Source organism: Nicotiana tabacum, chromosome 10, assembly GCF_000715075.1.
Source record: "Nicotiana tabacum cultivar K326 chromosome 10, ASM71507v2, whole genome shotgun sequence".
NCBI lineage: Eukaryota > Viridiplantae > Streptophyta > Magnoliopsida > Solanales > Solanaceae > Nicotiana > Nicotiana tabacum.
In genome coordinates this window covers 28,406,937-28,422,238 of record NC_134089.1, presented here as the reverse complement: position 1 = coordinate 28,422,238, position 15,302 = coordinate 28,406,937, and the positions used below count along the sequence as shown (strand labels likewise).

General features: G+C 37.7%; 1 protein-coding gene across 2 annotated transcripts; it reads right to left on the bottom strand.

The window, feature by feature from the left end:
* Positions 1 to 278: 278 nt before the first annotated feature.
* On the bottom strand, positions 279 to 8,419 carry LOC107797291 (serine/threonine-protein kinase ATG1c-like). Of its 2 annotated transcripts, none has more exons than XM_016620161.2 (13): positions 7,840 to 8,419; positions 6,807 to 6,927; positions 6,628 to 6,686; positions 5,901 to 5,965; positions 5,570 to 5,663; positions 5,401 to 5,481; positions 5,171 to 5,279; positions 4,864 to 4,936; positions 4,449 to 4,780; positions 3,965 to 4,323; positions 2,114 to 2,408; positions 1,016 to 1,086; positions 279 to 727 (listed from the first exon to the last, which is right to left on the bottom strand). In XM_016620161.2, exons 1-13 carry the CDS (start codon positions 8,089 to 8,091, stop codon positions 488 to 490), a joined length of 2,151 nt encoding a protein of 716 aa, XP_016475647.1. In that variant the 5' UTR covers positions 8,092 to 8,419; the 3' UTR covers positions 279 to 487.
* Between the last annotated feature and the right edge of the window lie 6,883 nt (positions 8,420 to 15,302).

The following is a 15,302-nucleotide window of genomic DNA, read 5'->3' as shown; positions in this document are numbered from 1 at the left end:
ATATATAGTAACTTTGTCCACAAAAGTTAAATATTATACTCTAAATTAAATTATAAGAAAATTAGTTTAGAGATATTTGAAGTTAAATTCTTCAATCAGTAATTGTACACACAAACATCCAAATCCTGCGCCAGTGTATCTTCAATCAGCATAATTGTACATAAAGAAACTGCCGTACGGCTTGAGACAGCGCAAAGGCACACGACAAAGCTTTAGAAAAGATGGATAACAAAGAGCTCAAGTGTGCTTAAAGAGACTTTGCCTCCAGAAGAATATAAAGAGATAGTCTAGGGGCATTGAATTTGTTTGAAGAACGAGGAACTTGAATGTTACAATCATTATAGAGAACATGAGTTGACTTTTTTCTTTTCTTTTTCTTCTCACTTTCTTTAAAATGCTAAAAGAATAACTGTACAGATCAAAGAATTTTACAGAGTACACATGAGATGTTATCATCATTTTGTATTAACAGCTCTCTCTCTCTTCTTTAAGGAGAGCAGTGTTGATCCTCACACTTAAGCAGAGCCATCATTTGAGACCTTGAAACGCTTTGCCTGTTATTGAGGACATCAATGTAATTTTGAAGCCTATAACGATCCGAGTTTGTTAGAGAAAATGGAGGATTTAAAATCAGAGATGGTGCTTCCACTTGTAGGAATTTTAACAAACGCACAGCTTTTGAATAAAATACCACTGCATTTTCAGTCCGACCCATGTACTCATCAACCTGCCACAGTATCATAACTTCTGGTAAATGGTTCAGTTTAATATTAGGTCTCATTAAACAGAAAATTTCACAGATAGGGATTGTTGTCTTCTGAAAGAAGAAAGAAGAATCGTCTAAACCAGGAGGAGGACAAGGTGATTACACACACGAAAAGATTTTCAGATTTTTCTAAGTCCTGAAGTTTTATGATGAGGGTCACTTGTTTATGTTGGAATTTTGTGGTGAACTTTAGTTCAACAGAAACAACAATATAGACCAAGATAAAGAAAGAAGATACAGAACACTTACAGCTCCCTTTCTACCCAAAGCCAGGGCAGATTGAAATATCATCTCCATTGCATCTGGCACCACTGAATTTCCTGAGAACAAACAACAGCACAAGCAAGCTCTTTATCTTTTTGTCTAAGAACATAAAAGGCAGTCCTATGCATCATACTTGAGCAAAAAACTGAATATATTCCTATGCCGAAGTATCTGGGATGTTTTGCTTGCTCTTTCAATCTAAGTTGCTCGGACACGGGTGCAGGTGTCCGACATGGGTGCGCATCTAGAGGTCGGATCCTTCGAGATGTAAAGTCTAAGATTCAGGGATATGGATCCTAGTGCGGATACGGGTGCGGGGATCCGGCTAAAAATAATTCAAATAATATAAAAATATATCTAAATTATGAGAAATTTTATGGAATACTTATGTATAGCTTGTAAAGTGTGGACTTCTTTTTTATTCTCAAGTTGTAGATAAGTAAATGATTGATTTCCTAGATAAGATATGCTATTTTCTTCAAATTTATCCTAGTTTTGGTTCTGATTTCGGGAATCAAATTGTATCTCGTCTCGAATTTTTTCGTCCGTTGCGGTCAAAGTACCCAAAATTGTTAGATCAGATCCGGTACGGATCCCATACCCACAACCATACTAGTGTCGTGTCGACATGGGTATGGCACCTAAACTGCCATGTCAGACGGAACAACTTAGCTTTCAATCACTGAAGTAAAAACAATAGCTAAGAATAACATTTAATGCGCACAAATATGAAAATACCAAGAAACAACTACAAGATCAACAGATGGCCATTCTATCCAGTTCAAATCTTCCAAGTTATTTTGCAGTAACACATTAGATTGTTGATAAAACTAGTTTTATCTTAAGAGACCATCAAAATTACTTGCATAATTTCATCTTAATAGTAGATGTGGAAGCAAAAGTTTGCCAGGTGTGTTAAAGGAACTCATGAATTATTGCAGTAGAATAGATAGAGGAAACAGGAAACAAAATGTCACAAGAACAGTTGCAGTATCACACATAAAGCACACAGAGATTGAAGAAAAAGGGGAGGGGTACAGGCGTACAGCACAAATTGGCAGTAGTTAGTAACCGAGAATATACCAGGCTCTATATGTTTGGCAAGTTCCTCTGCATTACCAACTTCACTAAGAAATGCTTTTTCAATATGAGAGCATACATTCTCCGGCCCCAAAATGTTAGTAGCATCAAGATGCTTTTTTATGTTAAGACTAGCTTGACCTTTCTTCATGATTTCCCTCAATCTGATAGTTTCTTGGTTTGGACTTCCTTCAATTGCCGACGCCGCTTGCGTATGACAAATATCCAAAGCTTGCTTCCATATAGCAAGACTGACTAGCTGAATTGAAAATGCTTCCAGATGCCTGCTTGCCTCAACCTTCAAGAGAACACAATAACTATTAGAAGAAACATACCAGAAATGAACCAATAAGAGCATAGATAAAGGATAGACAGCTAAGCCTAAGAAGAGTCAGCAGACAGATTAGAATATACAAATATCTATTGAGCACCAAAACTTGAAGGCATAGATTAAGAGAATATATATCTTCACAGCAAAAGGTAGAAGACCACACAGTTTACAATTCAGATCACCAGTTCCCAAGCACTTACCAATTACCATCACCTGATATCAGCAAGGTGAGTGCAGTGAATGATGAAAAGTTAAATCAGGTGACACTCATAAACAAACAAGGATCAAGATTGGCTCAGAGATGAAATTTGGACTATAAGACTTGATTTTGCTGATAAATCTTTCTTCAAATGACCTTTTCATTAAAAAAAATCAGAAGATCTTTCTTTTCTTGTTCTTTTTTTAGCTCTCATGAAAGTGAGCTCGGCCAAGTCAAAACTAGGTCAGACACTTGCATTTTTGGGTATTTTCTTATTCCATCGAAACTCTGTATCTCACCACTTTACACTTTCTAGTAAGTCTATATCCCAAAGAAAAAGTATCACTATCTGATATAGTTTATTTGAGAGATTTTATTGTGCAATCTGATGAATCAATGTTCTATATTTTTGTTCCATAAATCATTGTTCAAATTCATTTTAGAAGCAGAAAGGCATGTAATCAACGTTTCCATTTGCCTGGAGCAGTAAATAAATAAACCTCATAGAAGAATAAATCAATAAATCACAATGGAATGTTTGAGGGAACAACTAAGGTTGGCTTCATGAAATTCTTGTTAATGTTTCTTCAGGAATTAAAAGGTCGAGTTACGTATGTAAAGATGCAGCTCATTGCTGAAGCAACCCGAGTACACATTAAACACCACATATTTGTACAAAAAGAAAAAGAGATGCTTCTAATTCAGGTAGCTGCACACCGAGTAAATTGAGTCAAACATACTATGCAAGATGTTCACCAAGGTTTAGACATTCCATGAGATTTACCGGCCAGCACAATAAGAAAGCTTGTATCAAGGATATGAAATACATTAGAATAATCAAATTTTGTTCCTATAAAACAACTACAACAGGATCTGCAAGAATAGAATATATTTAGATGACTCTAACTTGAGCAAACATATTAGACTCCTACAACTGGGGGTAACCAAATCAATGGTGTAAACAGTAGCAAGGCTGTTGTAGAACTGGTAGTGCGGTAAATGAAGCATGGGGTTAAAGCTTTTCTAAATTTTATAAAATATGGTAAATTTCATTAATAGAGTACCAAGAAGATACTGCAAAAGTACAACAATTAGATTATGAATGAGCTGTCTCAGCCTCAGCCACAGAGAAAGCAAAAAATCTAAATACCCATATCTTCTACCATGCTCTTCTTACAGAAAGAGTATAAATTCAAAGCTAAATAAATGAGATCAGGATCTACAAGAAAGTAGGCTAGAACTTATTCTCTCCCTGCACCCCTGCATGCTATATTCGCAGATTGACACATGCAGTTTTACAGAAAATGACATCACTATGAGTTACCTTCTCATTTACTAATTCCATGATAGCAGAGGCAAAATGTTGCAGGGACTCTATTCTGGCCATGCCATCGGTTGGCGGCTGCTCCAAACGGTTTATGATATCTGTGCATCCTTGTGAACTTCCAGGTGCAGATGAGGGACTTTCCAAACTTCCTAAATGATCTATTCTACTAGTTGGAGGACCAATAATAGGCACTGGGTCACTTGGTCTAGGATCTAAAATCGCAGATGCTTGCAGGGAGCTGCTTGATCTGAATGGCATATTGCTAAGCCTAGAAGCACCTGCTGAAGAATATGAGTCCATGGGGGGCCCAGAAACAATGACATAGTCCTGATCAATCAACTCAAACGAATCCACCACTGTTGAATGGAGTGAATACCATAATCAGAATAGGTATCAGCCAAAACTATAGATCCAAGCAAAACATAGATTTCCTCAAAATTCTAGGCAAATGGAAATTGGGAAGAGCGTTGCAAAATAGAACCTTTTGAACGAGTAGTAGCTTGCCTATGGTCCTTCAAATTAATAGATTCCCTCAGGTTCCCTTCTGTATGTCTGTGGCTCGAGCCAATACTATCTGTTTTGAGTGGGGTATTACTAGAACCTTCTTTCCTCTCAGCTTTTGCATCATAAGAAAATCCATGTGACAACCTCTGTGGTAATCTCCCAGCAAATGAAGGAGTACCATCAGGAACGCTGGAATCATCATCTAGACTAAAGGGTAAACCATCTTCTTGAAAAGTTTCCTCTCTGTTCCTCACAGGATAGCCTTCTGATATAGGAAAACCACCTATTACCCTTTGAGGTCTCCTATCCCTGCTGACAATATCCACACATCAATCAGATCTAAAGATGAACAATATGTACTAACGATAACTAGATTTCATTAACCACATTACCAAGACAGCTTATCTGGCTGCTTCTCTGCAAGAAATGGGTGGTTAAAGAACTCTTCAAATGTCAACCGCTCCACTGTTGATTCATGGAATACACCAAAGACAAGTTTTGAAATTTTAATGAAAATTGTCGGGTAATGAGAATTCCGGATTTATTATTGTTAAGGTAAATACTGAAAATCATGCAAAATCCTCTCTATGTGAAAGGTTCAAAATGGCTAAGCGTGTAGGAAACAATGACACAAGTATACTCAAGACTGTTTGTGAAAGATTTTATACAGTTAAAATCTGGACCACTCAAATGACGTACCTGGATTACGGCGCAGCAATTTTTTACACAACTCTATGCAGTTAGAACTTAAATTTTTTGCATTTGGAGGAAACAGCAATTCAGTGGACTTTAATATGTTCTGGAGCAACTGCAGGAAAGATGGAGGGAAAAAGTTTAGAACTTTGTGTCAAGAATTTTAATATCGCCGATCAAATTGAACTGGAAAAGTGCCACTATAAGAAGCATGCTTAGCTTAGAAGATATTAAACCTGGATTTGATTGTTTCCGGTAAATGGGGTTTTGCCTGTTACAAGCTGAAACAGGATGGCACCAACGCTCCAGAGATCTGCCTGCGTTTGCAGCCAAAAGTTAATAGGAACTTGAAATGATACTACTCCTATTAGACTATGGATGGAAATCATAGAAAGAGTATATCACCTTTGCATCATACTTTTGAAGTTGCATTATTTCTGGAGCCATGTACAATGGTGAACCACATAGTGTTTCAGCAAGGCCCCTAGGTTGCAAAGACCTAACAAAAGAGAGGTGGTTTAAGTCATTATGAATTTTGAACGGACCACCCACCACTTAGGAAACATTTAACCAGTAAGCTTGCAGCTTAAACAGAGGGGGAAAAAGAAGGAAAGAAATTCTGGCAAAAGTGTTCTTAATGGCAGATGAACTGCTGGATCTTAGGTCATTCAAAAGAGGGAAGGGGAGGAAGAGAGGTACATCAGCAGAAAGACATTTACCATATGGGCAACTTTACCTTGCAAACCCAAAATCAGCAATCTTCAAGGTGGAGCTGTCATCGTTTGAGGATAAGAGGAGATTCTGTTGGATCAAGAAAAAAGGAACAAGTCAATGAATTGACCATTTCCACTTACCAAACATGCAAATTCTCAAAAAAATTAAGAAGTAGTGCTGTCGCCAAAAATGAAAAATTACAAAAAGAGACATGCAAGAACTCACTCCTAGAAATCAAATCATTAGCTCCCTCAACTAGAATCTACTAATTTGATGATATGAAACCTACATATCTGTTCAAAGAGACTCATCTCCTTTGACGCCTTCCTTTTCCTTTATTATCTTTTTGAAGAGTATTGTCCTCAGCAAATGTGATGATTATTCAAAATCTCTGTATGAGACATGCGATTGCTATCTGAAAATGAAGCAACTGCATGCCTCAATTACCTCCGAGTGATGGAGTCATGTGAACCATTTCCAATCTGTGGTTTATGCACTAAAAACTATCAAATACTTGGCTCCTTTTGATGATTAGTACAATATATGCTAAGTGCTAGGTGGTGCACAACTAACGGGATAGTCTCTTTGCAGCTCACTCGTTTTTTAATATTTTTACGCCTAGAAAAGCTAGTATGATAGTCATTAGATGCCCATGAATATCAATAAGAACTACGGCAGAATCACCTGAGGCTTATGAGGAATCAGCAAATTTTAAAATTTCAGAATAGAAGAGGAGAAGGAAGCCAAACCTGAGGCTTTAGATCCCTATGTATTAGATTGTTATCACGGAGGATTTTTAAACCAGATGCTGCAGCAAATACATGAGCATGAACGTTAATATGTTTAAGTTCATGTAATAGTAAAAGGTCATTCACTCTACATGCGAAAAAAGGAAGTTGGGCAAAAGAAACAGAAGGTTCAGACAAACCAAGTTGCTGCATAAAATGTTTTGCAGTTGCTTCTGGAATTCTCCCTTGTCGTTGTTGAATGTACATAGAAAGATCACCTCCTCTACAGTACTCCAAAATAATGTATATTTTTCCCACCTCCTATATCCCATTCACGAGGTTTCATTTAGATCAAAAAGGAAAAGAAAATATATGTCACAAGCAAAATAACATATCATTTCTTAACAAAGCAGATTCTTAACTAAGCAACATTGTGCACCCAAATGATCACAAAACTTTAGACTATAAACTAAGCAAAGTAACAAAGCTGGGCTATGCTCCAGCAGAGTCGCAGATACGATCTCAAATACGAAGGTCTAGAGTCAAACACCCTGCCATGGTTAGGCATAAAGCTGAATTTGCTCAGTTCTAGTTTCCACAGAACTTACTGAAAAGCTATTCTTCCTGAGATTATACGGAGAACTAATCCCATATTCCTTCTATAATGTTTATAGAAACAAAGCTATACACTTTCTTTATGACAATACGAAGACAACTAAACAGGTAACACATAATAAACATTTTCTTTATTGAGTTCCTTCTTTCTACTGAAGACTTTCACCAAAAAGATATTATCTCAAGTCTCAAGCAAAATGAGCATAATCTATACTGCTCAAAGTTCCAAATGCAAAAATTATAATATCCCCGCAGTCCGTGCATCCAAATAAGCAATAAGATAAACCTCTATTCCCAGTATTTAAGTTACATACACTCACAATTTACAGATTTTTTACACTATCAGCGTAGTAGCAGGTTACTACCATTTTTATCAGGTTATTAATTAACGCTTATATAGAAATTTACCTGATTTTGTATACATTTTGTTATGTCGTAAGTGCATATAACTTAAACTCTATTTTTCCAATGGCTCCATAGACTCACACAAATACCTAAATGATATCACTAAGCTACAATTCGAATATAAATTCTAGCATTTCTTAGCAGAAATATGCATAATTCCTTAATTAACACAAACATAAATGTATTCTGAAACTGAATTTGATAATAAAAAACCTCGATCATGTCGTGGAGGCGAATGATATTAGGATGATTGATCTTCTGTAAAATTACAATTTCGGACTTGAGACTATCCTGAAGCTTATTATTAAGCCGAGCCGTGACGATCTCTTTAATAGCCACTTCGGTTCCGTGAGCTCGGTGCCGAGCATGCCACACCGTCGAGAAAGAGCCGGCGCCGATTTGCTTCCCCACTACATAGTTCCCTACCACACTCCTTCCCCCTCCTCTGCTCATCGACTGAGCCATCAAAACCCTAACCGAATTTCCCAAACACGGCCTTATCAGAAAGCTGAGTCTATACAACCAAACACGGCCTTATCAGAAAAGTCCACAACGGTCAAATTCAATTACGGGAGGTTTTTGAGCTTAGTAATGAACTATGGGTTATGGTGATGGTGATTGAGCTTTGAAATGATTGAGTGTTATAAAAAAGGAAAATTAACGGAGTTAATCTTGATTTTAAAACTTAATTTTTTTTTTTTTTTTTGGGGGTGGGGGGTTTTATTTTTTTGCTTTCTTTTGGGTGGTATTGGAAGTTTGGTGTTTGCTTAAGGTCATGGTGATCGTGCCGTGCGCTTGGTGAACATATTGACTTGAGGCATATTGGGGAGCGGACGTAATGCGACGTGGTCTATTGCTGTGGAAGAGGACCACCTTAAATATTTTGTTAATAATAATGGGGTGACATCATATTGATCGTGAGAAAATAGAGGGCACTTTTTCTTTAGTTTGAATTTGAATCATAGTGAGCTCTTTTCCGCAAAATAGAAGATAGAGAAAAATGTATTGTTTACCCGTAAAACGGTACAACTGAATTTATAACGTGATTTATAGATAATTAAATCGATTTGATTCAAGAATGATAAAGAAATAGGAACAAAAATAAAATTAACGACTGAAATTAAAGAAGATGACAAGCCTAACTTTTAGTTTATTCTTTTTGAAAGCAAAAGTAAAAGCAATGATAAAACTGTTTAGATTGAGCGTAAAATAGTAGATTACAACTTTTGTGTACAGAATCTTTCATGTCCTACAATGGTTTTTAATCCTGCTATTTATAGTTATACTTAAGGAGACAAGATCCTAAAATCAAGCTCCTCTTGAATGAGAATAAAAATATCATTGATAGGTGCATAACGGCTGGCTTTGAATGTAGATATTCTCTGTAGCGGTTGCTCACTGAATATTATCCGATGTCAAACCTTTGAACCTTTATCATCGGTTATGCTTCTTTCGAGATCCATCCTGTACCGGTTACATACTTCGTACCCGGTGCCAATTATTTGTTGACTCATCTTTTGCCTATCTTCGGTTCCACGTGTCACCTCGCCATTTGACCACCCGTTATCAACCGATTTCACCTCATACAGATAGTCCCCCTACTTTCCGGTGATACAACTCAGTGTTATCGGGAAGTAGATGAGCATTCTTTTCTTGGCGGGAAAATTTCTGAATAGTCGCTGACACTTGAAGAGACGCACGTCTTCTCGCATTTAATATCCCGAACACGTTTTGCCCCGTGATTCATCAAGTATTTTCGCCAGGTTTTGAGATAATCATGACTACGATTTTTCCCGTTTATAACTCTGCTACTCATCATTTTTGTTTCTTCACTTTCACTACTTTCACAATACTTTCTCCTTCTTTGAATCTCCTTAGAGCTTTTTTGCAAAACTCAACTCTTTCAATAAAAACCTCTTCACAAATTTCTTATCATCATGTCTTCTCGTCTCCGTCGTCTCTGGAAATTCTGGTTTTGTCTTTGGTGAAGGTCCAAAGAAAAACAAGAACAAAGTGGTTGATATCGAATCTGAACCTCTGACCGTAAACACCATCATACCACTCCATCTTAGCATTGCATACAATCTCCAAGAGCAAAGTGCACCTGCAAATTCCCAAAGTAGCAGGTTTTGGCCAGTTTGTAGGTACTCCTCATCCATCTGTCCTCCTAACATCCCCATTGTAAAGGAGGACTACAACTGTAGTAATGTTGAAATTTTTTGCCCTAGATGGGGTAGAACAAACCTTGGAGTCGAGTGAAGGAATCGACCCAATAATTCTAGAATTTTTCTACCGGTACCAGGTCTGTTTGGCATAAGTAGGCCCATCCATATCTTGCACGGTGGCCTGCCTTCGTCAGTTGTGCGCCGAGACTAGGAAAACCCTAGGTCTCGCACATATTATGAATCTTTACTCCCCCAAGATTTTTCGTGGGGGGTGTTAAACTTCAGCAAGTGTGGTCACCATGCTCTTCTCACCAGTGTAGATGATGACAATATTATGGATGGATAGAGCGGTTTGTTGTTATTGCTATCGGGGACATCATCCAGACCATAGCTCCAGCTTTCCCCCAATCATAGAATCTTTTCTGTAAGTCTTAGGATGTACGTTTCCTTTTTTCGTAGAAAATCATTTCTTAGCTGAGTTTTTTTACTCCCTTCGTTTCAGCTACTTGCTGGGAACCTCCACGGGTTTACGGTCTAGACCGATGGATTCAGAAAATTCTAGATATTACAACTCCAGAATCTCGACGGTGGAAAGAAATGGCTCCCAAATACGGGTGGAGAGCCAAGAACCATGGTGAGCAAAATCCCTCTTTCTTTAAATGTCATCTGCATAAAATAGTTTAAGAACAATTTAATAACCATTTTTCTGCTTGTATAGAGCTTCTGAGGGGTTCCGTCGTGTGCCTCGATGTCGACGTTCTCGATGACCCCGAGAAGGCCGAGCGGGTACTGCAGAATGCCCTTAACCGGAGAAAGGCTCGTGGATCTGCTCAAGCCTCCGAAGAGGTTGCCTCCTCTCAGAGTCCCCAATCGAGCTGGCCACAGTTGTCCTCGATGATGAAGAGGAAGCCAATGATGAAGAGGCTTCCCTTCAAAGAAGAAAAAGATCTTCATCTGCTCAACCGGATGCTCAGCCGGGGGAGCTCCAAAACCCACCAACAGAAGAAGTTCAGGCACTTTGGGGGAAATGGATTTGGTTGAGAATGTCAATTTTTTCCTTTTCCAACCCCCCTTGCCATCTCCGATCAGAGGAGCTCGGCCCCTAACCTCTTTTTGACACCAACTTCTGAGCAAGCAACAACTACTATTCCTTCTGCCATATATGCTTCTTCTCCGTCCATACCAACAGCTCCTTATCCACCAACACCAGATTCCCCTTCTTCACCAATACCGGCTACTTCTCTTCCACTGGCTTCAGCCGAACAAGTAGGGAATGCTTCTTCTCCGAGGTCTCCGGACCACAGGAACTTAGGAAACACGTACTCAACTCCTTCTCAAGATCTTCGTTGTAGGTGAAGTGCTACTCTTTCGATTTCGAAAGAGTTCCATATTCTAGCCAAGCTGGTGGAACTTGCTAATTACCTGAAGCCACCAGCTTCGACGAAGGACTGGAAAAAGATGGACTTCCTTTCTAAGAAATGCCTGATAAGCAACAATATGCACTGCTCGTGTAGGTAACAATCTCGCCTTTTTCTATCTTCTTTCCATTTACACTTCGAAGTAGTAATCTTGATCTTATCCCTTTCTCAAGCTAATCTTCTCGCCTCTGAGGGCCTGCAAAGGTTGATTATGGACAAGCAAGAGCTTGCTTCAGAACGAGAACAACTGTTGGTTGAGAGGAATTAGCTTGCTGAGTGTCTCCTAGTGTTAGAGGCCAAAGTTGCTCAAATGGATGAGCTCGAGGCCCGATTGCAGGAGTCAGAGCAAGATAGGATGTCTCATAGCCAAGAAGCCACCTAGCTTCATGAGCACTTAAAGGAATTAAAGGCCAAGTAGGTGTTGCAACCAAAACACTCACGCAAGTGTACGCGATCTTCAAGTAATATAGTAATAAGTAGAGTATCGTTCCCATGAGGACATATGATTAACTTAACGACTGATGCAAACTCAAACAATTATCGATTCAAGCTAATTCATCACAAAATACATAAATAACCAATTTACAATTTAACTAGTAGACAAACAATAATACAATGCAAAGTTACTATGCCACTTATGAATTTTTCTTTTAACAATTAATAAAAGAGATATCCCGGGGTTATGGGCTTGCTAGAGATCATGCTACGTTTTTAGCTTTAAAATGATTTATTGAATTATCTGGGTTATTGATTATAGGGTTAATAATACCCATAAGAATCTGTCGATTTCTTATGCGCCTATTCAAGTTAAATTAATACCTATATTTCTATGGTATTAATATTAACTTAAATGCATTTACAAATCCTATTTCTCAACCAAACAAGGCAACTAAGTATAGTTCTATCTTAATCGCGAATCTTTCACCCGATGCCCAGGATCCAGATCTTGCTCTATTTGATTCTATATGCAATCAAGAATTTTCTTTTTCAAGTTTAACTCAAGATTCGTAAATAGTATTTCACTGTTAGCTACGCAGTAAAGTAATTAATAGCAGAATCAAATAAACAACCCTTAACGATAATTTCAAGATCATCAATCTAAGCTTCAAACAACATAATCATCTAACACCCACAACCCCAGAATATTTGGGTTTTTAGCCACTCATAATTATACAAGCATCAACAATATAAGTCTTAAACATCAAATAAATAGATACTAGAAGAAAGTTTAGAAAAACTCTTTTAATCCTTGCTCCAAAGTATTGTCTCCTCTTGATTTTGATCCTCCAAGATGGATTTCCTCCTCTTTTTCTCTCTCAAAAACAGTCTGGTCCGTCAATAATGGATGATTTCCCCTTTTTTAATCGTGTGTGAAGGGGTTTTTGACAATTATGCCCTTTTTAGATCGAAATAGCGTAGTTCTGCGATTTTTACACGTCCGCGGCGCCCCATGCGACGCCCCGTGCGCCACGTACATGGATTAGACAGAGGCAGAATGCATTTTAACAGAGCAAAACAATGCAGCGTAGATTTTTGCACTGCCGCGGTGCCCCACGCGGCGCGCCCCGCGGTGCAGCAATGTATTTTTCTGCGATGCTTCATTTTTTCTCTTGTTTTTCTATCCGGGCTTGCTTTGCGACCCCCGAACACGATCCCGACTTGATTTATTTAGCTTTTACTCAGACTTCAAAGCCCCAAATTAATCAAATTCATCCCAAAGTTAATTCTTAAGTCGGATTAGCTTCCTGCAAGGCATAAAGCATGAATTTAGTACAATTCATTATTATTTAAGCTCAAACCTTTGTAAAATGCAATAATTAAAGTGTTGTTACAATGACTAAAATATGAGTTTTTAGCCTATGATCAATACCCCACACTTAGACCATTGCTCGTCCTCGAGCAATTAACATACATTTCACATAAGAACGACCTTTTTATCAATCAATTTTTCTAACAACACATGCCGACACTTAAGTAACAATTTATAATAGTTCAACCTCAAGACATGACTCACAAGTGCCATGCATTTTCATAACTTGCTCACTTACTCTAACACTAAGGTCAAAACGTTTCCTTGCTTTCACAAATCATGTGCCCTCCCACAACTAATATAGACTAGTTCCTCTCAACATAGTATTCACAAATATTTAGGAACTCAAAATAGGAAGAATTAACTCACCCTCAGAATTGAAATTCATGTGCAACAAATCACATACCATATGCTTGCCCCTAGTGTAATACTCTATTAATTGAGCTTATTCAATCAAAGATCAAATAGGACTTTAATTGGTTGTAATGCAGGCTGAGGAAGGGTGTGATAAATATAGAATGTAGTAGCTACATCTCTTTGATCACTTCATACATACACCATTTCATTTCATAATTTCAGCATTACTCTTATGTTAAACCATCTCCAACCTTTTTTTTTAAACAAACAAATCTCTTCTCAACTTTAACAACATTAAAACAACACTAAGTGCTCATGAGAGATAGAGGTTCAATATAACTGAAATATTTACATAAATTGGTAAGGTTTATATTGCGGATGCCAAAGAAATAGGATTAACGGCTCAAAAGGTTTGACTAAGATATATACAACTAGGTGGGAACAATTATAAAACTGGTTCAACAAAGAAATGCCTATATCATCTCCTAAACTGAATAATGCTACTATTTTGCTTTGCAAACACTTGGGGGCAAGTTCTAGATATCAACTATTATACACAGAATATTTCAACAACCTCACTCACACATTGGCACATAACTCATCCAAGCTTGGATCTTTCTCGACTCTCTAGTCAAAGCAGTTAAGCATAGTTATAAATACACAATTTAAGGCACTTACTTTAGAATCAAGAACTAAGATTTGAACATCACAAATAAGGTACATATAACTTCTAAAGCATGTGCATTTGAGGAGATTAACTCTGTAAGTTAGGAACTTTTTATTCAATTGAAATAAAAAATTATATTATACCCGGTTCAAATACACCCTTGGAAAAGAACTGTGGTGTAAAGAAAAACCAAGGGAAATTTTTTAATTTAAACCAAAACTAGCATACACTAAACTGAAAATAAAACAAAACAAAAACTGCAAACTCAAAAATTTCGAATTTTTCTGATGGATTTTTTTTTTTAAATTTCGACTTTATTTTTCAACAAGAAAATCCAGGAGGGATCTATACCGAAATTAGGATTACTTACTATCTATCAACACTATATTCTAACAAAACAAACTAAAAGCAATTTTAACAAACTAAACAAAATCAAACAAAATAACTAAACTCAATCAAACAAAATACGAAAAATATAAAAGTAAGTACATTACAATAGGGGCCAACCACCCCACACTTAAAAAATTTGCATTGTCCCTAATGCGAAAAGATCTAAAATAGATCAGAAAAGAGACTCCCTGAGGCCATTGGCCTAAGCATCTTCATCCTCAAAGGTGCGCAAATATTCCTCGTCATCTGAGGGAATAGAGTTTACATCTTCATCCGGTGGGATTTGTCCTTGCTGAGCCAGTCCTAACCACTGTTGAGTGAAAGGAGATAGAGGGTGATTTTGTTGCAACTCTTCCAAGTTCACTTCCCCTCTAGATGCGTGAAAGCGCATGTCAGCAAATAATATCTGCAAAGTCTCTTCCACCCGGACAAACCTTTGATCGGCATTAAGTGCAGCTGCAGGCAGATCTATCACAGTCGTGACATCAAGCGCCCTGATAGGATATGTTACTTCTATCCGCCGATCATAGTGATACTCTTCTTCAATGAAGTCCGTCCGCAATAACCGAGTGATCATACTCGGATAGTGTAGGCGGCATCCGACAAAAGGTCTCACCTTTGACATGTGTTCCAGCATAATTTCCCCCAGATCAACCTGCATTCCTGTTAAAATTGCATAAATCAAGCAAACCTTTAGTTTTGATACGTCTGTATCACTTTGTGTTGGCATGATTTTGGCATTTATTATCTTCAAAACAACTCGTGCAGGACGCTAAATTGATCCTTTTTTCATCTCCTTGTGGAACTCATTTGAATCTCGAGTCCACAAGGCAAAGGAATCTGCACCACATAACTGCCTGCGAATGTCA